At 43.8% G+C, this 26,289-nt stretch overlaps 1 protein-coding gene across 2 annotated transcripts in view; it reads right to left on the bottom strand.

Moving 5' to 3' along the window:
- plekhg4b (pleckstrin homology domain containing, family G (with RhoGef domain) member 4B) overlaps window positions 1-25,210 on the bottom strand; it is a 30,534-nt gene extending 5,324 nt beyond the window's left edge. For both annotated transcript variants that reach the window (XM_028580291.1, XM_028580292.1), the window contains exons 1-17: window positions 24,929-25,210; window positions 19,105-19,302; window positions 16,797-18,024; window positions 8,035-8,238; window positions 7,445-7,568; window positions 6,795-6,888; window positions 6,213-6,299; window positions 5,924-6,040; window positions 4,623-4,721; window positions 4,243-4,385; window positions 4,007-4,145; window positions 3,807-3,929; window positions 3,535-3,699; window positions 2,433-3,304; window positions 1,394-1,643; window positions 952-1,041; window positions 169-393 (exon numbers count right to left, since the gene is read on the bottom strand). In XM_028580291.1, the coding sequence (XP_028436092.1) occupies window positions 169-393; window positions 952-1,041; window positions 1,394-1,643; window positions 2,433-3,304; window positions 3,535-3,699; window positions 3,807-3,929; window positions 4,007-4,145; window positions 4,243-4,385; window positions 4,623-4,721; window positions 5,924-6,040; window positions 6,213-6,299; window positions 6,795-6,888; window positions 7,445-7,568; window positions 8,035-8,238; window positions 16,797-18,024; window positions 19,105-19,302; window positions 24,929-24,997 (4,227 nt within the window). In that variant the 5' untranslated portion in view covers window positions 24,998-25,210. The remainder of the gene's footprint in view (window positions 1-168; window positions 394-951; window positions 1,042-1,393; window positions 1,644-2,432; window positions 3,305-3,534; window positions 3,700-3,806; window positions 3,930-4,006; window positions 4,146-4,242; window positions 4,386-4,622; window positions 4,722-5,923; window positions 6,041-6,212; window positions 6,300-6,794; window positions 6,889-7,444; window positions 7,569-8,034; window positions 8,239-16,796; window positions 18,025-19,104; window positions 19,303-24,928) is intronic.
- Between the last annotated feature and the right edge of the window lie 1,079 nt (window positions 25,211-26,289).

The raw sequence follows: 26,289 nt of genomic DNA, 5'->3' as shown, positions 1-26,289 counted from the left end.
TGACCTCACTCTGCTGTATACATAACAACATGAACTCCAGTTCAAAAATAGTATTACTGTCTTGCCAGAATGTCTTATAATAATCTTAAGTAGTACTTGGCTTTTATGCTGACATCAAAATATTCATTATAGCATCATGTGGCTCTGTGCCCGTGCATTACTACTTACATCACAGCCCCGAATGGCATCCATAGCCAGCAGGTCGTTGCCATGGCGAAGCTGAAACTTGACCATCTCCTCTGCAGTGCGGAGGTCGCTTAGCTCCTGCTCCTGGGTCTGACTGCACTCCTTAATCAGGTCTTTCAGCAACAGCGCATATTTACTCATTCTCTGGATGGGCTTCAGCAAGTAGGACGCCAAGTCCATCTTGTCTCCGAGCTCCAGCTGCTTATTCTGGAGAGAGACAGTGAGGGTTATTATCAGAGTATTTTTGCTTTTTCTTGTGTTTTGAATGTGGAGCTACTTTGTGCGAATGTCAAAGATGTGCTGAGTTGCGCAACTTTTCAGTGCTCTCTGGTGGACAAACTATGTAATGGTGACACTGTTTCTAAATGAACTCAAACATCCAAATCCCAAAACAGCAACACGGGTTATTATCACTTTTATCATCTCCATGTCAACTGAGCAGCGCCATCTGCTGAGGAAGGTCATGAGATGTAGCATGTAAGTTGGACCTTGTGTTGAGAATGTTTTTGTCACATTTTTGGGCATTTCTGTACATTTTATAAAGCAATAATATATATATATATATATATATATATATATATATATTTTTTTTTTTTTAACCTTTATCAAGGTTTATTGCAACGACGACCTGTCACATTCACACAGTTACACATTCATACCTGGAAGCTGCCCAGTACAACCACAGTCTGTGTAGTGTACAACCAAAATATCATGCATTTGCCCTGTGACCTGCCACTGTGTGAGGAATGTAGTTTCCAGACGCACCTTAAAGAATTCGTTCCCATGGCTGCTGAGCAGAGCATCCGACTGGGGCTTATTCTTGCTGTACAGGGCATACATTCCAAACTGATCTTCCTGCACACAAGATTAACAAGTTACAACACTGACTAACGCAAGAAGTATGCATTTAAGTATGATTTGCCAAACATTGTGAATGATTCAGCTTCCAACAGATAAACTGTAAATGTAATGTATGGGTTCATTACGCTACTGACGAGGGACTACATGGTTATACAAACAATAACAGAGTGATAGTGAAACCCTGACACAACGCTTAAAACATTGCGTTAAGTTGTTTTGAAAAACGTCAGAAACTACAGGTCAACACAACATTAAAGTCACTGTTATTCGGAGCCACTAGACCTGAGTGCTGTTTTTAGGCTGTCAGCGTGCCGCATTAGGGCACATTAGGTCTGTCTGGACTCACATGTCTGAGAAAACAGCTACTGATGGACAGTGGGGAGTGGGCACATGATTCCAGCTCCTTCAGGAAGTACTGACTGTGGAAGTCCCACAGTTTCTCCACATTGCCGAAAATGATGCCACGCTTCCCCCGCAGGTCCTGGGGCAAATCCAGCCGCTCCATCTCGGGGAAATAGTGCTCGATGACATAGCTGAGAGAGCGGACGTACTCCCTCTCGGTGGAGATCATCTCGTCCATGATGTGCTGCACTTTACTGGTCCACAAAAAGACATAAGGTGTTAGAGTATTCATGATTTACAGTGCATTGGTGTAATCGTTAATATAATATCAAACTTAAAGCATGTATTACAACCAACTGAATGTTAGTTTCTAGCCCCTCCCATTCCGAGCGCGTTTTAACTCCTACAGTGGCCAAACTCGAAATTAGCTCTTAGTATCTCCATCGCTTACATGCAGCTGTTCTAGCCACTCCAGTATTAACTTTGGTCTTGTTGCTTTGCCTGTCACAGTTGTTTTAATTCTCTTTTAAACTTCCTTGGCGACTCTGTTACATGTCCTCGAGAATAAGCGTGATCCTCCATCTTCAACCGGCTTTCAAATCTACCGGCAGTCGTGAGTAATCTTCTCCCCCTCCCTGGCATTCTTCACGGTGCCACTGAGCGTAAAAGCGCGAAAGGCGGAGGTATGTCCCTCTTTGGCTAATGTATTTTAAAGAAGGAGGCGCAACATGGTGGCTGCCATTTGAGCAACTCGCTTGTATGTATTCTGAATGATTCTAAATGGCAGATTCTAAGCTTACTAGAATACATTGATTAGTTGGTGGACGTAATTACACATGAATGTGCACATATTTGTGAAAGGACAAAGGGGTTTTTGCTAAGAATCAACTCAAAAAAACGACACAATATAGGTTCAATAGTGTTTGGTGTTTCTTGTATTTTGTCCATGCTCTATACATATATAATACATACACTTGTTTTAATACAACAAGTGTAAAGTAACATCCCAGTGTATGTATAGCATCAGTGATTCACTTCCTCACCTGCTTGGTTTCTTGCCATCTCCGTCACTGTGTCTGCTGTGAGTTCTGGAGGGCGTCGACATGCTGCGGCTGCGTCCTAATGCGGGGCTCGTTACGTCGGGTCTCTGCAGCTTCTTCTCTGCAGACACGTTATTAGCCACCTCCAAACCCTTGATGTACACACCCGTGTAGCCGTGAATGTGGCTGACGTCTGAGTGACCACTGTCCCTCGGGGTCAACTCATAGCTCATTGTCTTCTTCATGATCTTCTTCATTGGCTGCTTGCGGAGGCGGGCGGCACCGGAGTAGACGGGCTCCGAGTGGCAGGAGATGGTCGAGTCGATGGTGCAGTCGCTGTCCGTGTCGTCAAACAAGGACGGACTCTGTCTCAGTTTGCTGTCGCAGTCGGGGGAGAATGTGAAGTGTGAGGAGGAGGAGATTGAACTGGTTGGGCTCTTGGAGAAAGGCCCGGCAGAGTGAGGCTTGTTGTCCTCAAAAGTCAATGGTGGGATTACCGCAGGTAAAAGCACACATGCTTTCGCTCCACGCTGTTCTGTAGTGGCAATCTGGTTTCCTGCAGTCTTCACTGAATCCGCTGTATCCACGGCTGTGAGGTTCGGGGCTGCTGTCATGGCTCGGGCCAAAGTCTCTTCCAACTGCTGTTTGGTGTGCTGACATTTGTGCCACACTGTGTTCCACTGCTGCAGCTGCTGAGGACTCTCCAGGGAGAGCACCATGTCGTTGAGGGTGCTGAAGTTGTCCATGGAGAACTTGGATGCCTCAGTGTAGTAATCCTGCAGTATCTGCACAACAGATGGCGAAAGTCCGACACCTGTACTGTCCAGACTCAGTTGACAAAAATAATCCTGGCAGTGCTCCATCCACTGGTTCGCCTACAGATTTGAAACAGTGATTAATCTTTATAACATAGTTAGAGACACAGTATGGTTAACCCTGGTGACAAACAAAAATCCCTCTGAAATCTGCATCAGTTGTGAAGGAATCCTGTAGGTACTGTGATATTTATTGTAAAGCTCTCTGGTTGAAAGTATATGCTTAATCCTAAAATGTAAAATGTAACAGTACGTTTGACAGAATATCCACATTAGTTTTTAATACTTACTGAGTCATAGAAATCATACAGGTTGGTTAGGATGTCTAGCTGGGCCTTCCTCCTCTCCACACTGCTTAAGATAGAGCCCAGATGTTGTTTAAAGTCAAGCAGGACTGAACCTGGAAGGGACTCCGGAGACTTTTTCACCAACTGCAAGCCATGCCTCTGCTGGTGCTGTCAGGATGAAGACAAAATAGATAAATTTAGCTCTGGTTGTCTTCTCAAAATTACACATCGGCGGTGTGGAATGTGTGGAATGCGTTTAAAAATGTCACTTTTACCACTGACTCCTCCAGAAACTGGTCCAAGCTCTCTCTCATCTCCTTAACTTTGGGCACAGACAGAGTTTGCAATTCCAAAGGTGTGAGCTGCTTCTCTCCCTCAACACTGAACCAGAGTTTGATCTGGAAAGAGATTGTTTGATTAAGTATCCTATTTTTTGTCAAAAAAAGCAGCAGAAGATGAAATAGTTGAAGCTCACCTGTTGTGTTTGCTCCTCAAACTTGCGCACCTCCAGCAGGCTCTCTAACTGTTTCTGAGACTTGTTGGAAAGGATCACAAGCTTATGGACTTCTTCATCTACTTGGTTGTACAGTGCATTCAACATGTCTACAGCATCTCTAAATGAACAAAGAAAACAATAACAGGTTATGAAAAAGTTTATTTTATTATCACCCCAGGTTTTGCTCATATTGACTCATGTTCTTCCTTCAGTACCTGTAGTTTTCATTGTCACCGGCCTCTTCCTTCCTGATGCGAGCGAGGACAGTTCCTCCTTCTAGACGCAGTCTGTTTAGACGGGTGTCATCCAGTACGCACTTCATGAGATGCCTCTGCTGTTCCATCACCTCACACACCTCCTGAAATAAACATGCACAATGGTGAATAAAATCAAATGACTGGATACATTTCCACAGTGGATGTAAACACAAAGTCCTGTCATTGACCTGAACAGGCACAAAGATCATAGAAAGTAACCACAAAACAAACTCCTGAACTGTTTACTCCAGTTAAGAGGAAAGAGGCCAGCAGAGCTATTGTGTTAGTGGAGACATAAATCAAAAGGCCAGACTGCCTGCAGGGGGTTAGGGTCTGACCTTGGAGGTCTTCAGGTTGCCGCTGTTGCTCAGTGTGCTGATGGACTCCTGGAGGGAGGAGATGGCTGCGCTACAACTGCTGGCAAACGGGTCAATTTTCTGTGAGAGAGATGTAGAGAAAGAAATGGATGGAGATTATTAGCACTAGCAGTGTCAAAACATCATGAATTTGTGGAGCCCCCTTGCCATTCTTAGAAATCTGCAGGCTGTGCTGGAGAAAATTTAAAAATATCGGTCCACATCCAGCGATGCCAGTAACGCGTTACTTACTTAGTAACGCGTAACTCTAATCTGACCACTTTTTTCAGTAACGAGTAATCTAACGCGTTACTATTTGCTTTTTTCTTGCGTCTCGGGGAGTGAAGTCACATATGCGACAAGTCACTTTTTCAGCATGTGGACAGTTCACGTGTACCACGCAGCAACACAAACGTAAATAACAATGGAGGGAGGAGAGAGGTGCGGTTTCTAGCTGGAAATACAGTCACTATTTTGAGTTTGTGTCAGCTAAAGACTGCAATATTAAGGTTGGTTGTACACTCCGTGCTGGTGGCGACAAAGTGCTATCTAGCTAAAAAAACACTATGTCAAATTTGAAGAAACATTTGGAGTCGCAGCACTGCAGTCAAACTTACAGAGCAAGTCCCACCATGTGGTGCGAAGCAGAGAGCAGGAGGTCCCCCACCACCCAAACAACAAAAGCTGGACTTCGGTGCAAAACCAGTAAGTGGGGGTTAGTTGAAGAAGTTGGTCGGGCAGTATGTTATAGAGGAAATGCTTAAATACAGTTGACTCGCTCTCTTTCGTGCCATAATAAGATCCCTACTAATGGCAATGCCGAGCTGCCTCACAGTAAACCGGTTGTCATTTTTATGTTGAGGCTGTGGGGGTGTTGTCGGCAATTGCTGAATGTAACTAATAAAGTAACTTGTAATCTAACTTCGTTACTTTTAAAATCAAGTAATCTGTAAAGTAACTAAGTTACTTTTTCAAAGTAACTGTGGCAACACTGCCCACATCCCTGCCTGCAATGCAAGGGATTGATTCAAGAAAAGCACTATTTCCATACAACAAACAGGCCGTGTTTCAACTGGCCCAGAGAAGCCATTTCTTGTAACTATATACTTTGGCAAAAACAAGTAATATCATTTAATAAATTAATTAATTTTACTAGGAACAGCAAACTAGTGCAGTGTAAAGTGAAAAAAATATATTTTTAGAAAAGTATCTTCACCCTCGCCAAGCTCGTAAGTAGGTTTGCAAATATGTTTATAATGGCCAGCCACCTCCGGCACACTCACCTGTCTGAAGCTGATCCAGTGGTTGTGGTCGTAGTGGAAGGTGCCCTCCAGGTCTCGTGTGAGCTGGGTTTGGTCGATGTGCTTCAGCAGGGCTTTCAGAGAAGACAGTGTTTCAGTCTGTGGCAAGAAAAACACACGCTCAGTTTGATAATCTCATCATGGACTACAGTGATGGCATTATATCTGAATTCTTGCAAATCCCTCATCAAATCTGATTAGGTTTAGCATTCAACAACATGAATACATCACTTTATATGAAATACATCTTATTAATTTGATAATTATTTACCTGTACATTGGTGTCTCTCTCAGGTTTGGCTGCTGTCTCCTTGTCCACCAGGAAGAGAACACTGTAAAGTGCATTTGGTGCTAACGCCTGAGAAAAACATGCACACTCAATTATATAGTCACTTAAATAGAAGAAAATAAATGATAATACATGTAGAGTATAAAATGTGTATTAAAATGACTATGTTGTGGTTTGCTGAATTATCATCCCGACATTAGTCAGAAAACTCAAAATCATAACATGATGATGTGTGCCTGCAGTCAGCACGCTCCCAGTGTGCGGTTAAAAACAGACAAGTAAGCGCAGGCTTCTCCACAAGAGCACTAAGGCCAGCCTTTTTTCAGAAAAATGTCTTGGAACAGCAGTCACTACAAATTTAAAGGTGTGCCTCCTTAAAAAAAGAAAACTGTGTCAGAGACTGAGCGGTAGAACAATATGAAATGTGTAAGGAATGCCCTAGTGTAATAACCCAGAGATAGATGTAACATTACAGCTCAGAAGACAACAGAGATTTTAGCAGGGCCTAAAAACTCTTTGGGTGTGTGTTGGAGAGTAATTACATATTTTCCACTGTGGGCTCACCTGCAATTCAGACAGAGATGACAACAGAGCTGGAACAGGCTGCTGCCTCCTGCTGTCTATTACAACAGTTAAGCCTTGATCACACCTTTCTTTCCTGAAAGCAAAGTATTACAGTTATAGTACTGTACTACTGTACTACAAACACCTGACTGCATGCAATTCCATATTTTGAAAGCTAAAAAATTGGTACTGTCTGATAAATGAGGGGGAAAAAAGTATAAGATTATTTTATGACATTTATAGATGGTTTTGGAAAGTCCAACAATTCCAATTACACCTGAAAGACAAAGAAATATTTAAGACTCTGTGAAACTGACAACTAACACTTTTTTCATTCTCAGGTTTACGGATTATGCCATAAAAAATACTGATTTTTTCATTCATCTATAAGCTTTAAATAACAGCTGCAGTGTCAAGGAACATTGGAAAAAAAATAAATAAATAAATAAATAAATAAATAAATATATATATATATATATATATATATATATATATATATATATATATATATATATATATATATATATATATATAACATATTATTAAAGTCTGCACTGGACAGCATTACCTTAGGGGTAAGGTACAGCTGTGAAAGTTACTGGAGTTATTCTTAACACAGACAAAACAAACCTAGAGTATGCGTGACTCACCGCAGCGTTGAGTAGTAGTAGCCCAGTAAACAGGTGAGGTCATTGACCGTGCAACTCTCACCTGCCCACACCTGATCTCTCGTGCACACCTGCAGCACTGGCCTCCCACTGCGATCTCGGTTTCCTGGAAGAGAGAATGCCAGCAGGGGGGTCAACACTTAATACTCACATGTCAACTATCATTGTCATTGTCAGGAATGTTGAAGCAGCTCAGTATTATCACATTAATGTTATCCTCTATGTGGGATCAGATAGGAAAGTTACTTAGAGCGAAAAAGTACTTGAAAGTTTCTAAAATATCAGTTAAATTAAAAATGAGGGGGCAAAAAAACAATTGCATGATAAAGGAATACCCAGTTTTACATTCAGCCTTTTTACCACAGACCAAACACAGAACTATATTATCATGAACTTATTTGAGGATAATAGCAGTGTACGCTCTATTAAGGCCTGTTCCTAATTTCCAGCAGTGGAGAAAACATGTTGGACATTGGAATTTTTAGAAAGCAAATGTGTTGAAATGAAATGAAATGCATCAAAAATTAAAACTAGATGAATGAAAGCATATAATATCAGAAGTCGTCCTGTACCTGGCAGGATCACAGCACCTGATGTGAGCAGGTCTTGATTGACCCCTGACACCAGTTTGGGGAGAGCGGAGTTCCTCTCATAGGAAGAGCCTGATTCTGAAGCAGGCCTGATGGCAGTCCCATTGGCAGCTTTAGGACTGTGTGACTCTTCTCCACTATGCCTGTGCCGCCTGCTCTCACTGCTGATGATGTCATCACACTGTCCTGTAGAAATAATTATAAATAGCGGGCACATATTTTCTAAGTGATACTTACTGAGCTACAACTGTACAAAAATACAGTAAAATCAATAGCAATTAGAAGCTTCCTTTCACCTCAGTGCTTTTCGTAATGCCACATGAAACCAGTGTTTATTAGTGGTGAGATAGCGGTGCTGTACTATTGAGTTCACACTGACTCATCACTGAGGCCAGGTGTTAAGTCTGCCTGACTCATGCCGTTATTGGACTCTTATTCATGTCTTCTTATTCTCCTCTTTGGCCTTCCATACCTCGAGGCTCTTTTTATAGGAATGCTGCTCCTGACATTCCCAAGCGGTAACACAGTTTATGGACTTGAACCTATTCCTAAGGCAGTGAAACACAGTATCTCTGTATAACCAACTGGATACTTTACTGTGCCTTGACTAAGTACTGTAAGATTATCAAAATGGATAGCACAGTATGCACAGCATACAGAAGAACTGCAACAATTAATTATCTGGTTTTAGCAACTCTAATGCTATGATTTGCTGATTTCCATACAGAATATATCTGGGTTTGTACTTGGTAAGACAAAGCAAGACATAAATAAATATGTCCCTTTGGACTTTTGGAAAATTGTAATTATCATTGTTCACTATTCTCTAAAAAACAAAAACAAGTAATTTATCAAAATACCTGGAAATATCTGGTAGATCATTTGATTATAAAAATAATCATTAGTTTCAGCCCTAGTATAAGGACAGAAAGAGACAGCTCCAAGTATTTGATTTGTCGTAAAAATTGCTACAGCCCCGCTGTTTTGGTGCATGTTTGTTGCTCATTGTCTTCCTGTTTGCAGGGGTTGGACCTGAAGGTAGCTCCAACAGTGGCATGGTACCCCCATGGGTCCACTGTGAGTATAGCAGCAAGATCTCCTCTCCCCACACACCCCTTAAAATTACGTGGCTTTATGTGTTGGATTTTACTTTGTTTTGGCAGGACAAAGCCCATGCAGCTCATACACTTTCTACCCTAAATATATCACAGACTTGACCTATTCATTGATTTCAACTTATTTGTAATAAATACAGTGATTTTACTACCAAGTATACTCTTATGTCTGCCATCCTTGTAACAGTCTAAGAACCGGGCTGTGATAAATGTTAACACTTATATTTTATACGAACATTTAAAATACCATAAATTACAACAGTCTACATGCTTGTGGCTATGTTAGGCTATAATTAGACACAGTGATGCTTTGAGCTAAATGCTAACACCAGCATGCTAACATGCTGAGGTTTAGCTGGTGTAATGTTAACTGGGTTCACCATCCTAGTTTAGCATGTTAGCATGCTTGAATTTGCTATTAAGCACAAACACAAAGTACTGCACACGCTGATGGAAATGCTAATAGTTTTGCAGGTATTTGGTCATAAACCAAAGTATTGGAGAGTGAAATTTTAACCTGATGGTAGTGGGATTACTAAAGTTATTATGATTCATCCTCTGGGGACCATGAATATCTGTTCTGGCAATTCATCCAATAGTTGATGAGTTATTTCAGTCTGGACCAAAGCGGTGGACTGACCAACTGACTGACATTCCATAGAACCACAGTCATAAATTACTGTAGGTCCTCTCAAAACAGCAGTGATCCAATAGTTAAATAGTCTCGAAAATAAAACCTTGATAGGCCATTGCTCAACCAACTCTGATGATAGATCTGTGATTATGGATCTGTGTCTGATGGACACCTGTTGTGTGTTGTCTTTTTAAACAGTTTGAGGCCTCTTGCATTGTCCCGCTCTGTTCTGTGACAGTAAACCCTCCCGGCTCAGCCTCTATTGTCTTCAAATAGTCAGTGCATTTCCTGTGCGACTGTGTGGCCAGCCTGTGTTTGCTGCAGGTTTCCTAAATTGCTTTGTTTTCAGAGGAAGTGACAAATGTAGAGTAAAGCCTCCTGAGTATTGTCCTGTGTGAAAGTCTGATTTTTGTGTAGTCTGTGGGACACATTTGTAAGCTGTCAAAGAGGCTAAATCTGCACTGATTGCTGAAGCTTTGAGTTAGTTACTGATCACATAAATAACGGAGGATTTATTTGGATATTGCAGAGTTTGCTGGCTCATATCATGAGTAAATCAACCCTTCTGGAGTTTTTTTCAGAGTGGTGTGAATCAGTGCAAGTTAGGTATTGTGTTTCTGGACTGAATGGACTCTCCAAAGACACAGGCATAGTTTGAAAGGCTTTTTTTTTTCCCGTGGATCCCCAGTGACTGATTGATTCACAAAGGAAACTTTTGTAAATGAGGCAACCCATCTGGGATCAGTGCAGCCCCCAGCCCCAATAACACTGTAGGGTCATCTCATTGTGGGATGCTGGGGGTCCCTGTGGTTGGTTTACAGGGTTTACAGGATCCTTTGTTGCCTTTGAAATGTTGTTGTGGGAAACCTGCTTTGAAATAGCTGAAATACAATCCCCTCTGAGGTAATCTCAGGGACGCAGTAGTGATGTGATTTAACTACTGTATGTTTGCTGCATGGTGTAATCACCTATATTTATAAAATCAGTACTAACAGCCGTAGCTATCATCTGGCATTAAACTCAATTTTCACCTCACATTTCAATTCACGGAAGAATCTGTGTTTTCTAAAAACAGCATGATTCCCTAGGTGGAACTCTGACACATCGCCACTTTCCTGAGCTACCCTGTCTGAACAAACAGAAAAAAAACACAATGTAAAGAAAACGCAGTGTTTTGAGTAAAGTTCTGTTTCCAGGGCAGGGCCATACCTGTACCCTGAACGTGCCAATATATACAAGGTGGGCTTTGAAAAGCAATCTGTCACCAATGACAGCGTTAATGCTTCAGGGTTATGAGCTGTCTCAACTCAGACTCGAACTGTTGTAATCACTCCTGCTGCAGGGTATGATTACACACCCTGGTGAGAAACCACCATTATCTGTCTATTAAGACAGAAACGTGTATTTCACACCCTTAGGTAATATTATTTGATGAGCAAGAAATGATGGGTCATGAACAGTCATACAACTGTTGGAGAAAACCAAACTTAAGAATATTGAAGAAGTCTAAGGTTCTGTAAAAGAGCATATTACTACAACAAAATTGACTATATTTTGTATATATATATATATATATATACGCTGTGTTGGAGTTTACCCCGGTGGACGAGAGGGTCGCCTCCCTACGCCTGCGGGTTGTGGGGGGGAAAACTCTGACTGTTGTTTGTGCATATGCACCAAACAGGAGTTCGGAGTATTCGGCCTTCTTGGAGACCTTGACTGGAGTCCTGCATGGGGCTCCAGTGGGGGACTCCATTGTTCTGCTGGGGGACTTCAACGCACACGTGGGCAATGATGGAGACACCTGGAGAGGCGTGATTGGGAGGAACGGCCTCCCTGATCTAAACCAGAGTGGTTGTTTGTTGTTGGACTTCTGTGCTAGTCATGGAATGTCTATAACGAACACCATGTTCGAACATAGGGATGCTCATAAGTGTACCTGGTACCAGAGCACCCTAGGCCAAGGTCAATGATCGATTTCATAATCGTTTCATCTGATCTGAGGCCGTATGTTTTGGACACTCGGGTGAAGAGAGGGGCAGAGCTGTCAACCGATCACCATCTGGTGGTGAGTTGGGTCAGAGGGTGGGGAAGACTCTGGACAGACCTGGTAAGCCCAAACGTGTAGTGCGGGTAAATTGGGAACGTCTGGAGGAGGCCCCTGTCCAACAGACTTTCAACTCACACCTCCGGGCGGAGCTTTTCGTGCATCCCTGTGGAGGCTGGGGGCATTGAACCCGAGTGGACAATGTTCAAAGTTTCCATTGCTGAAGCTGCAGCGAGGAGCTGTGGTCTTAGGGTCTTAGGTGCCTCAAGGGGCGGTAACCCACGAACACCGTGGTGGACAACGGTGGTCAGGGAAGCCGTCCGACTGAAGAAGGAGTCTTTCCGGGATATGTTATCCCGGAGGACTCGGAGGCAGTTGCAGGGTACCGAAGGGCCGAAGGGCTGCAGCCTCTGCCGTGAAAGAGGCAAAGCAGCGGGTGTGGGAGAAGTTTGGAGAAGACATGGAGAAGGACTTTCGGTCGGCACCAAAGTGCTTCTGGAAAACTGTTCGCCACCTCAGGAGGGGAAGGGGGAACCATCCAAGCTGTGTACAGTAAGGATGGGACACTGTTGACCTCAACTGAGGAGGTAATAGGGGCGGTGGAAGGAGCACTTTGAGGAACTCCTGAATCCGACTAATACCCTCTATGTTAGAGGCAGAGCTGGAGGATAATGGGGATTGTCGCCGATTTCCCAGGCGGAAGTCACTGATGTAGTCAAACAACTACACAGTGGCAAAGCCCCGGGATTGATGAGATCCGTCCAGAAATGCTCAAGGCTCTGGGTGTGGAGGGGCTGTCCTGGTTGACACGCCTTTTCAACATTGCGTGGAAGTCTGGGACGGTGCCAAAGGAGTGGCAGACTGGGGTGGTGGTTCCCCTTTTTAAAAGGGGGGACCAGAGGGTGTGTGCCAATTATAGGGGTATCACACTTCTCAGCCTCCCTGGTAAAGTCTACTCCAAGGTGCTGGAAAGGAGGGTTCGCCAATAGTCGAACCTCGGGTTGAGGAGGAACAATGCGGATTCCGTCCTGGTCGTGGAACAACGGACCAGCTCTTCACTCTCGCAAGGATCCTGGAGGGAGCCTGGGAGTATGCCCAACCGGGTCTACATGTGTTTTGTGGATTTGGAGAAGGCGTGTGACCGGGTCCCCCGGGAGATACTGTGGGAGGTGCTGCGGGAGTATGGGGTGAGGGGGTCTCTTCTCAGGGCCATCCAATCTCTGTACAACCAAAGCGAGAGCTGTGTCCGGGTTCTCGGTAGTAAGTCGGACTCGTTTCAGGTGAGGGTTGGCCTCCGCCAGGGCTGCGCTTTGTCACCAATCCTGTTTGTAGTATTTATGGACAGGATATCGAGGCGTAGTCGGGGTGGGGAGGGGTTGCAGTTTGGTGGGCTGGGGATCTCATCGCTGCTCTTTGCAGATGATGTGGTCCTGATGGCATCATCGGCCTGTGACCTTCAGCACTCACTGGATCGGTTCGCAACCAAGTGTGAAGCGGTTGGGATGAGGATCAGCACCTCTAAATCTGAGGCCATGGTTCTCAGCAGGAAACCGATGGAATGCCTTCTCCAGGTAGGGAATGAGTCCTTACCCCAAGTGAAGGAGTTCAAGTACCTTGGGGTTGTGTTCGCGAGTGAGGGACAATGGAGCGGGAGATTGGTCGGAGAATCGGGCGCAGCGGGTGCGGTATTGCATTCAATCTATCGCACCGTTGGACGAAAAGAGAGCTTAGCCAGAAGGCAAAGCTCTCGATCTACCGGGTCAGTTTTCGTTCCTACCCTCACCTATGGTCATGAAGGCTGGGTCATGACCGAAAGAACGAGATCCAGGGTACAAGCGGCTGAAATGGGTTTCCTCAGGAGGGTGGCTGGCATCTCCCTTAGAGATAGGGTGAGAAGCTCACTCATCCGTGAGGAGCTCGGAGTAGAGCCGCTGCTCTTTGCGTCGAAAAGGAGCCAGTTGAGGTGGTTCGGGCATCTGGTAAGGATGCCCCCTGGGCGCCCCCCTAGGGAGGTGTTCCAGGCACGTCCCAGCTGGGAGGAGGCCTCGGGAAGACCCAGGACTAGGTGGAGGGATTATATCTCCAACCTGGCCTGGGAACGCCGGATCCCCAGTCGGAGCTGGTTAATGTTGCTCGGGAAAGGGAAGTTTGGGGTCCCCTGCTGGAGCTGCTCCCCCCGCGACCCGACACCGGATAAGCGGACGAAGATGGATGGATGGATATATATATATATATATATATATATATAAATAGAAAAAAAAATGTACAGTACAGGCCAAAAGTTTGGACACACCTCATTCAATGCGTTTCCATTATTTTCATGACTATTTACATTGTAGATTCTCACTGAAGGCATCAAAACTATGAATGAACACATATGGAATTATGTACTTGACAAAAAAGTGTGAAATAACTGAAAACATGTCTTATATTTTAGATTCCTAAAAGTAGCCACCCTTTGCTTTTTTGATAGCGCTGCAAACCCTTGGTGTTCTCTCGATGAGCTTCATGAGGTAGTCACCTGAAGTGGTTTTCACTTCACAGGTGTGCCTTGTCAGGGTTAATTAGTGGAATTTCTTCCCTTATTAATGTGGTTGGGACCAGAAATCAGGTTGATACACAGCCAACAGCCCTATTGGACAACTGTTAGAATTCATATTATGGCAAGAACCAATCAGCTAAGTAAAGAGAAATGACTGGCCATCATTACTTTAACAAATGAAGGTCAGTCATGTACTTAACAAAAAAGTGTGAAATAACTGAAAACATGTCTTATATTCTAGTTTCTTCAAAGTAGCCACCCTTTGCTCTGATTACTGCTTTGCACACTCTTGGTATTCTCTTGATGAGCTTTAAGAGGTAGTCACCTGAAATGGTTTTCCAACAGTCTTGAAGGAGTTCCCAGAGATGCTTAGCACTTGTTGGCCCTTTTGCCTTCACTCTGCGGTCCAGCTCACCCCAAACCATCTCGATTGGGTTCAGGTCCGTTGACTGTGGAGGCCAGGTCATCTGGCGCAGCACTCCATCACTCTCCTTCTTTGTCAAATAGCCCTTACACAGCCTGGAGGTGTGTTTGGGGTCATTGTCCTGTTGAAAAATAAATGATGGTCCAACTAAACGCAAACCAGATGGAATGGCATGTCGCTGCAGGATGCTGTGGTAGCCATGCTGGTTGAAGTATGCCTTCAATTTCAAATAAATCCCCAACAGTGTCACCAGCAAAGCACCCCTACACCATTGCACCTCCTCCTCCATGCTTCACGGTGGGAACCAGGCATGTAGAATCCATCCGTTCACCTTTTGCTGCTAGAACTCTGTGTGGCATTCATCTGGTCTCTAATCTGAGCTGCTGTTAACTTGCGATTTCTGCGGCTGGTGACTCGGATGAACTTATCCTCAGCAGCAGAGGTGACTCCTGGTCTTCCTTTCCTGGGGCGGTCCTCATGTGAGCCAGTTTCGTTGTAGCGCTTGATGGTTTTTGGGGACACATTCAAAGTTTTCGCAATTTTCCGGACTGACTGACCTTCATTTGTTAAAGTAATGTTTCTCTTTACTTAGCTGATTGGTTCTTGCCATAATATGAATTCTATCAGTTGTCCAATAGGGCTGTCGGCTGTGTATCAACCTGACTTCTGCACAACACAACTGATGGTCCCAACCCCATTAATAAGGGAAAAAATTCCACTAATTAACCCTGACAAGGCACACCTGTGAAGTGAAAACCATTTCAGGTGACTACCTCATGAAGCTCATTGAGAGAACACCAAGGGTTTGCAGCGCTATCAAAAAAGCAAAGGGTGGCTACTTTTAGGAATCTAAAATATAAGACATGTTTTCAGTTATTTCACACTTTTTTGTCAAGTACATAATTCCATATGTGTTCATTCATAGTTTTGATGCCTTCAGTGAGAATCTACAATGTAAATAGTCATGAAAATAAAGAAAACGTGTTGAATGAGAAGGTGTGTCCAAACTTTTGGCCTGTACTGTATAGTTTATTTTTCTAAAAAAGCAAAGCAATTTCTGTACTGTAGTTAATAGAAAACGTTGCTCAAACAGTTATAGCTAGGATTGAAAAATAGTACATTTTCAGCTGTGGATTAATACACATTTTGGTGCTCTGGTGAGTATTTATGGCAGCAGCATGGTGTATTGGATCAACTCAAAATAAACTACAGTGCCCATGTTCATTGTGATGAAGGAACATGTCACCCTGTACATCAGTGTTGCTCATTATTGTGTTTTTCACAGCTTTTGGACACAAATGAACGTCTATGGCACAGAGGAATAGGTTATATCATGCTTACACAGGCAATACTTGTTATTGGTTTTGGTGTTTTAAAGAGATTCTCGCAATAACGTAAAAATGTAAAGTTGTCAGCCTTATCCTTTAAGTAAAAGTAGCAATAACACATTGTAGTATTTCCATTATGAGTATATGTCCTGCATTCAGAACTTACTTTGTTAAATGTACATAAGTTGGCAAAATGCACATAAAGTTATTAAGAAAAATGTCTTCTTACAGATTGTTTAAATACTGTATTGAATAATACACATATTGTATACTAGGATTATTTTTTTAAGCTGGTTGAGGAGGAGCTGATTTTATCTACTTTATAGTGTGTACTGTACACTGCTGGGTGTTTAATCGCTAATGATGCTTCGTATTTTATAAGTTGGTCATCTTAACCTGCAAAGTAACTATAGCTGTGAACTAAATGTGGTAATAAGTAAGGAAGGAGTGATAAGTACTACTTGCAGTTGAGTAGAATAATAAAGAGCCATACAATACAAGATTATGTATCTAAAGTACAAGTATCTCAAAACTGTACTCAAGTACAGTAGTTTAGTACTAGGTATTTGCATGTACTATGATGAACAGTAAATTAAGTGTGATTTTTGTACATTGTGACAACATAGGGGTGAACATCAGTGCAGCATCACATACCTGACTCCTCTTTGCTGCTTCTCCTCTCTGATCCAGGAAAAGCCGCCTCCGCATCCAGCTTCCCAAAACGAAGAGAGTAGCCATTCATCAGCTTTTTGGGGGAGGTGCTAGCTGAGCCTCCAGAGGAGGATCGTTCCCGGTAGCCTTTAACCTGGCCTGCCTTGTTAGTCCTTTCCAGTGACTTTGAACGTCTTTCTGCCCGTCTCTCTGCGCTCCTCAACCCCCTCTGTAAGTAAAGTAAAGGTGTGCTGGGCCTGGAGTCATCACCACTGAGCCAGCTCCGGCTACCCAACCTCCAAGATAAGTGTTCTCTGGAGGAGGTCCGGGTGTCGGGGCTGCTTCCTGGTGTCACTGGGCTCTCTCTTAGGGCAGCACTGTGCTCTGGGCTTTCCTCCAGGATGGATTCAGAGCTGGAACCGAGGCTCATGGGGTTCTGCAGGGCCTCCATGTAAGATTTTCTGAAAAGTCTCCTGCTCTCAAATGAAACAGAGTCCCTTGGGAGGCGGCGTCGAGGGCCTGGGTTACTGAGGTCCGTACTAAAAGAGAGCATCTTGGACCCTCTCTCTCTCCCACCACTATCCTCACTCCCTATGCCACTCTCTTCAGTGGGTCTTTCGATTTTAATGATAGGTGCCGCAGCGTCCGGTGCACCAACACTGTGGTTCTCACTGCTGGGGTCCGTGCGGTGTGTGTTTGGGGAGGTGGGCTCAGAGAAGATGGAGTCAGCTCCCTGAGAGTGCAGGGACTCTCTGGAGCTGCGGTGGCTGTCCAGAGTACCCGTGGATCCACTGGTGCTGCAGGTGCTGAGATGGCCGCGGAAGCCACCTCTGCTGCAGCGTGCTTGCATGATGGCGTCCGCCGTGCTGCTGACAAACAGTGGGTTGACCACGTTCTTCCACGGCGTCCTGTACACAGCCGTACCAGTGGTAAGCAGACAGTTCTGTAGTGGGTGCAGGTTTCGGTCTCGTGTTACATTCTGCAAGAACTCAGCTGTGAAGACGCTGCCATACATGCTCTCTGCAATGGGGACTTCTGTGATGGCCTGCCCACTGACCGACAGACATTTTATTACGAGCTTGGCAGTCTTGCGGCCTAAAGGAACAATCTGTAAGTAGAAGTCTCCTTGCTTTAGGCGCACTTTGTGCAGAGGGGCAAGCTGCAGGACAACTTTCTCGTGGATGCAGAGAGGCCACCCCTCATGATAGAACAGCAATCCTCTGAACCTCACCTGAGAGAAAACAGAGAAATCAGTCAATACCCACTCCCATAAAAGATTATTATCTTTATGTCATGGCTCAGCTGTGATACGACTGACATCTGCAAAGCGTTCAAACACATGTTTAACTTTAACGGAGTGGCGAGATGTTTTCACGGGACACACTGGATGAATCACTTGACTAAAGAGGAATACCTGCCTGATCAGGCCTGTTTTTGCAGATAACCACAACACAAATCTTCATTGTGACAGAATAAAAAACAGACCCTAAGAGCAAATACACTGTGCTCAAGGGTTGGCTTTTTTCATCTCTTATGAAGGCAAAGACTGAGGATGTGATCGTCTTCTGAAGCCTCTCATATTGCCTGCAATACAAAGACGCTCATGCATGGCAAGCTGTTCTCGGGGGCTAGGCTTAGGTGAAACTATTGCTCTATGGCTATCGTCACAGTGTAATCACCGCAGAGATGAATACAGAGGAATAAAGTTTCAGTGCTTTGGTTGTAGAGCCCTAACCCACAGCAATCAAAGCTTGTGAGAGAGAATATTGAATTTCATTTTGGGCCCAAGAGTCCATGGCAGCCTCTCAAACAGACCACAGTTTCCCTCAGTTTCCCTATTCAGAGAAATATGGCTGCTTTTCAGCTTGTTTTCAGAACAATGATCAACTGTCTCAGTCTGATGCTCCCCTTTCTCACTCAGAAACTAAATTCACACTCGGCAGAGCTGTTCTCACATTCTTTTGTCACAAACATTTTGTCTTATCACTTCAGTCATTTATCTTTCAAGATGTTTATTATTCCATATTCCATATTATATTACTGTACATGTTTGAAGTGTTTAGGGAAGGACATGAGTTAACATGTCCTGACACACAGATACATTTTTATTGGGGCTTTAAGTTTTTCCTTGTTGTGTTCTCACTGCCCTTTTCTCAACATTTTATTTCCAACAGTCCAGCAGGAAATCACTAAGGTTACTACCAGATAAATCTCTGACTATGCTGTAACTCAAAATGAATTCTGAAATAAATCACAGGATTCTGTGGCTTCCTCAATTAAACCTCAGGTGCCACATCTATCAACAACTCACACAGGTTTCTTGTTGGATGATCTGCAAAATCCTCTTGGCAGGAAGCAAGAAGTCAATGAGGCAGCGGAGGCCGTCTCCTCGGTACTGCCTTTCCACCACACTGAAGAGCTGCCACAGGACGGTGGCAGCGGTGGCACTGAAGGGCCGGTACAGGGCTGACAAGGTGCTCTGGATACAGCTATCCAAAGACTCAGTGTCCTGAATGAAAAAAAAGAGCTGGATTAGTTTGATATTTTTCATCTGATGAAGCTTGTACTACATATGTCATTGTAACAAGAAGACTCAAAGCCACATAAAATGCCATATTTGCCAAGATATAGCAAAATACTAAGACATATGCTACATGGTTATAGCCTTGGTGTGACAACAACAACAGGCCAGCCTAAGAATTATTTTTCCCTCTGTGTTTTATTCAAATTATTTTTTAAAGCGTGTAGTGACAGTATCCAGAATTTTTTTTTCAATAAAAAAAAAATAGAGAAAATTCAGAAAGAAAAATAACAATTCTTTTTTTTTTTTTAACATAATTTATTTTTGCGTATGCCTTTAATTAGCCTGTGATTTTTCTTTGGACCCTTTGGGATGTCCCGGACCTCAGTTTGGAAAACACTGGTCTTGAGTGCTTGAAATGCAAAGAGGTTATATTTGTTGTTTAACATTTAAACAACACTAAGGGCTATCTTGCACTCAGCGCAATTGACTTTGTACACCGACGCATGTATCATTCCTATTTTACACCCGACGCACAGCGGACTTTTCCCTCCACAGACGCACGTCGGTATATTAGGGAATGTATTTGTGGTGTTTGGATAGGTCAGGAGGCATTTTACAGTACAGTCCTCAAAAAGTCGCAGCATTCTTTCATTTCCATGAATCCATGAATCATGGATGTGTTGATGACATAAATGAGGAAATATTAGAGGACTTAAGGAGACATGATGTTGAATACGGTGGGATTGGACACTCTGGCGGGATCTGGTCCGGAAGCAATGCGCGATGTCCTCCTGATGGAGTGGGTGGACGGAGATGGAGTGGGGGGAGGAGGAAGGGGCACAACAGGAGCAGGTGGTGTGTTTGGAGGCCCACGCTCCATGGCTGCAGCAATCCTCTCCAGACTTGAGGAGATGCGCCTGAGAGGCCGCAGCAACATCGCCACCCAGTCAAGACGGGCATTTTACTTTGCCGCATCCCGGACAGCTCCCGCTGCCGTGAGCCCACCAGGCAAATCCGCCGTCATAATAGCAATCCGCCATGGAACAAGCGCGCCTGCTCTTAAAGGGAATGTGAGATGACGCTCTGATAGCTTCATTGCACGTTACGCCCAAACCACACCTAGCTACTTCAGACCAACCCATTTTAGATTTGCGTCGGGCGCAAGAGTCATTTATCCCGCCGGTATAATAGCAACAGTGCCCGATATCCGACCACAAAGCTACTTGCGTTTCACATTTGATACTTGAGTTTCAGATCGTTAAAATAGGGCCCTAAGAGTCTTTAGCCATGCTAGTGGCTCACTGAGGCTTTTTGGGCTTAGAGCTAAATGCTAAATAATATTCAGCATACTAACAGCCTTACAATGGCAATGCTAACATACTGATGTTTAGCAGGTATAATGCTAGACACAAAGTAAAGCTCAAGCTGATGGAAATGTCCTAACAAATAACATGCCAATCTATCCAACAGAGTATTTCACAAAAAACAGAAACATTTTGATAGTTTTTTAGGAAAACCTAGTAGGATTCATCCTCTGGGAACCATGAATTTACGTAGTGATCCATTCAAAAGTTTAGATATTACAGTCTGGACCAAAGTGACGGAGCGATCAACCAACTATCAAGCCTAGCATGGCTAAAACTATCATACAAATGTTGCACAACCATGATCAAATAACAAGGCATCTGCTTACTGTACATGAATTCAACCAGATCAACATTGCATATGCACATGAGTTGCTGAGAATTATCCCACTTAGCCAGACAGTCGGGAAGTTGGAACATGACCGGAAATGTCAGCCATGATGGTCTTTCCATCAGGGAGAGGGGAAACACCTGGTGGGAGTGACGTCACTGTCAGCAGACACAAACAGCAGAACTGGAAAGTACAGACTGGACTCCAGTTTCGTCCGGGATGGTGCAATGCTTCCCACTAATAATAACAGCCATGTCATCGCTGACTTTTATCTGACCCCTACATTGCCTGGGCCGCCAACGCCTGTCCCCACTAGAGCAGATGACATGTCCCACACCGTTAGTTACAACTTGTCCCGGGATGAAACAGGACAATTGGGATTACAGCCATCCAGGATGAGGTTGACCTGGTCTTTTAGTTAAGTTTGCATTACGGGCTATGACCTTCCTCTCATCAGTCGGAGCCAAGGCCAGCCAAACATCCCGGTCTTTCCCGAATGGAACACAACAGTGGAACAGAGACATCTGCCTCCAATGATAACCACCTAGATAGATAGCAATGCCAGGGAAAGTCCAACACTATGACTGAAATGTGTACCATGCAGAAGAATGTGGGGGGGTTAAGGACGCAACTCCTAACTTTCACTTGAATGCTTACGCTGCATTTACATGACAATAAGTGTGTAAAAACAAAAAGGATGTCTAGAATTCAAGATTCTCTATGCTCAAGTGAATTTAGCCTGTCAGACAGCCCATGTTTCACCCATTGTAGGATCTGTCCTGTTGATCTAAGCAGCTCAGCACCATCAATTAGAGGAGCGTAAGTACAGTTCAGTGCATTGGTACACATGCCACGACTCTACTACAAGGCGCTCATTGTGCACTCCGCCTCTCTAAGTGGTATGTGCTGTACAGTGTTTGGTGACATGAAACAAAAACGCCCACCTCCATTAGCAGGCAGTCTGATTTTTAGTGAGACAAAAATGTCTCTGGGCATTAGTCACTGTTGCACCCAGTAGGAGAAGAATAACATGCTGTTTTTTTGGAGGAAAGCTAACAATGGGAGGAAAGCCCTCGCTACATAGTTAGGACACACCAGCAAGTTGCTCTTGAGGTTCCCAAGGCAGAATAAAAACAGTGGTAGTGACAAGGTAGTGTTTTGAAGAACGATTACTCAACATAGCTGAGACTTGAGCTTTATGATCAATCAAATCCTATTCAACCTGTTGCACAGGAGTGGCTGTCCAAGTAATCCAATGCTACAATGTGGACAGAAATAAATGCACTTATCTGAACAATAGCTGCATGACACAGTGTTCACATTCAGAGTAGTGGAAAATAAACATTACATCATCACCCTGTAGATAATGTCTTACATGAAGTAGAGCATATATTGCTTTCCATTGTAAGGAAGCATTTGAAGCTTTTAAAAAGTATCACCTGGCTAGTGGGAGACATATCTGCATGTCTCAGCAGAACGACTGAGCTTAGCCACCAAAGCTTAGCTTCCCATCCGCTTTGAGCCACAGAGGAATGCAGCGTGTATGGCTGTGTATGTCTAGCCTCAGACCCTCAGCCAGGACAGATTGGGAAGTCCCACCCCTTCTGATGCCAGGTCTTTGAAAGCGACTGCCTGTGTGATGGTGGACTGAGGTAGTAATTATTGGCTTCAAGCTACAGGTAGGACACTTTTGTCTTCACCGTCAGTAAACCAGCTGTTCAGAAAGGTGCACAGAGCCGGTAAGTGAGTGAAACGATGGGTGGGGTTTGTCTCTCAATGAAACAGAAAAACATAGAGGCTGGATTGTCTTTGATATTAAGTTGTGGTGGGAACATGGAGACATTAAATGTACTATAGGCAAATGTTTCATTAGCTGGTAACTCTAATAGTAGGTTACACAACTTTTAAAAGCATGTGTCAGAGTGCAAAGTGGAAGAAGACAATAATCAAAGTCAGAGGAATAGAAAGAGATAAGGGGTGCATCACAGAGAAAGAAAGAGCGAGAGACCTACAGAGACAGAGAGAGCGAGAGGTGGTCACTGACACATTTAGTGGGTCAGGGACACAAAAGGCGCTGCCTACCAGGCCTCCAGTGGAGCATGAAGCCACCAGGGGAGTGTAACAGGAGAGCCCTCATACAGGCTGCTCACTAACCAACCTGCTAACAGCCTCAAAGGCAGCGGGCTCACAAAGGCCACAGGTTGCTCTGAGCTGCCTGCTGCCAGGTGCCAGGACGCCAACAAAAGAGCCTAGGGAGACCTTATTGAACCTGCAGTTTGATTCAGCTTTTGATCCGTGGCAATAGAAATCCTATCTCATGAGAGGGGGAGAGGCGAGGAGAGGGGCTGGAGCATAAAGTCAGATCTGACAATTGCATTAATAACTCCATAGATCTTAAATCAAAAATATTGCTCTAATAAACTGAATTTATTGGGAGATATCAGTGCAGTCTGTAGATTTTTTTTATCTAACTTATGCATTCTCAGCTTAAGACACATACTTCCAAATCGTAGTGTTAAAGTAAAACTGAATTGTACTCGAACACACACATACAGATAGATAAGACAAAAATACACTCTGTCTCTCTGTGTATGAACACTATAGAGCAAGCTCTTCAGTATAATACTAGAAGGGCATTGTAAAAAGACACTAAAGTAAATGTTATAATGTTATCTCAGCAGATAAACTTTAACCCCGAGAGGCCCACACTGATTGTGTGTCAAACACAGCTGGGTCCGTGAGGTGACAGCGAGATCAACAATAATGGAAGTCTGGAGGTGATAAACTGGCCCACCCACTTCAGCAAAAGTTACTATTTTTATTTTTCTCTGACCATCAGGCTGTTTAATACATCATTAAAAAGTACTGCACAAAACAAAAGACGCAACCTAAGACACAGTTCTAAATTTTTCTTTTTAAAATTAGACAAAATGAAACGGTTACCTAATGGAGCAGTGGGAAATATTTGACAAATTCCATTTCAGTTATCGAAAAAACTTGATTTATGTATGTGAAACAGGATATTGACAGGATATTGTTCCTGAGCAGCCCTGACAGGCTCTATAGATAGATGTTTTACTGTATACAAGGCACACATTACACATTTGATTAGGCCTTTGCAAAAAGGAAAACCCAACAACAAGAGACAAAAAGTGAATGGAGATTCTTCAACCAATCAGAGCGGTGATGAGCAGTGACAGGAGAGACAAAGGAGACTAACAAACAGTCTGTTATTACCTCTGCAGGGTAAATATAGCCTGGGTGCATACCAAGTGGGTGGATGATAAAGGAAACTGACTTATCAGAAAGGATACAAACTTGTGTATTTCACGGACCCCAGAAATGAACTAAACACATTCACACATTCATCAAATCTTGTTTCCATTCTTCTTCTTGTTTAGCTAATAAAAGCCAACCAATGCTGATGATGGCACACAGCTGAAATACATTGTCGTTGTTTGTATCTACTGAAGAAATAAGATGTTTTTTTTGTTTTGTTTTTTTTAAAAAGAATTACACTCCCAATGCCCTTCGAAGTGAACACAGAGTATCTCAAACAGGCGTTATCGGAGAGCAGCAGACAAAGTAATACATCACACAATGAGATGTATTAAGTTCTCTTACTGAAACGTACGTTCTACTCCCATCTCCCTCAATTTATGCATGTCTAAAAATCTACCACACACACACACACACACACACACACACACACACACACACACACACACACACACACACACACACACACACACACACACACACACACACACACACACACAAACACACACATGTTCCAAAGAGGTCAGGTATTACACTCAACACAGAAAAGAACAAATGCAAAAATCACACAGTTGGAAACAGCAACGTCCAAAAAGTCTCATTAAAACTGTAATGAAGACACATTTAAAGCTTGTACCTTAATACTCAGGTAGTTGTCACAACTCCGGGACTTTGCTCTGGAGTGCATTTTTCCCAGTGACAGCATTTAGGCACCAGACGAAATACCAAACTTAAATAAATAAGTACAAATAAAAGTCAACTCCAAGTGCTAAAATCCAGTGTACAATCCACTCTGTAAGTGCTGTAAGTCATTGCAGTGATATCAACAGGTCCCGTGCCTTCTCTCTCCAGCTCTGTCTGTGTGCTTCAGTGTAGGCAACTGGAGCAGAATAAACTCCTGTCGGAGCGTGAGAGAGGCAGTGCGCTGGCTTCCCCGTCACCCTCCCTCCCTCCAACATAACCTCCCCCGCCCTGCCACTGCTCTGCTACTGAAGCCTCTTCCAGCTGGATAAATGCACACTGCTGCAACTTCAGGCTCATCATTCAGAGAGAAAGAGAGAAAAAACACACTACCTGACCTGCACACCCCCACCGCCCCAAACCCCCAACACTCCACCCAGCAGGGGTCGGACTGACTAACTCCTCTCTGCCCCCCCTGACCCCTTGCACCCCTACCTCCACTGGCAGCTCCCCTCCACCCTTCCTGCCACAATGGTCTCTCTTTGTCCTGACAATACAAATGGACTAGGGTTTCAGCTTATTCTGCTGCTTTTCAAAAGGAAAAAGAAAGGAAGACATCAGCATAGGATTGGTGGCTCAGGTCACTCACTACAACAGCGTTCCCCTTAAATATTGGCAAGGGAATACCCAATTCTTTAACTGGTCCTTAGAAACCACTGACATATGCGGGCCATCCCCCTGGTACATAAGCCAGGAGGATCTTCAAAACACATTACCTCTAAAACAATATATAAACTGTTTGTCTTTAAAGATCTCTTCTAAATAGTGTGTCTTTGAGTTGAAGACATGGAACAATAAACTCGATTATATCGTTAGTTAACATTCCTCGATGATGACATCACAAGAAAACCCTAACCGAGACACAACACGGGAGAGGTGAGCATGTTTTTACCGCTGGAATGCAGCAAAGTGACAATTTGTTAGCTCCTTCCCATAACTTCCTAAACACAGGAAATCATTGTTCGGGGAAACCATGATCGGTGAGAATGCATGCTTTGTGTAATAAATGTGTAGATCACATTTAGACAGAGACGGTAGTGAGGATAGGTAATTGGGTTGGTTTATATTTAGAGAGAGGTACTAGATTCTTGACTCACAATGACCCGATGAAGACAAAACGACACGCTGTCACTGCCAGTCACACGTATGCTCACACATAAACACTGTAGTTACTCTCATGTTGACAAAAGTATCCAGAAGCATTTGCACTACACACAAAAAAAGCAAAGGCATTACTGTAAACCAAGAGGTAAGATC

The sequence above is a fragment of the Perca flavescens genome, chromosome 6 (assembly GCF_004354835.1).
Source record: "Perca flavescens isolate YP-PL-M2 chromosome 6, PFLA_1.0, whole genome shotgun sequence".
In the NCBI taxonomy this organism is placed as follows: Eukaryota; Metazoa; Chordata; class Actinopteri; order Perciformes; family Percidae; genus Perca; species Perca flavescens.
The sequence above is the reverse complement of the archived record's forward strand: the minus strand, read 5'-3'. Positions and strand labels throughout refer to the sequence as shown.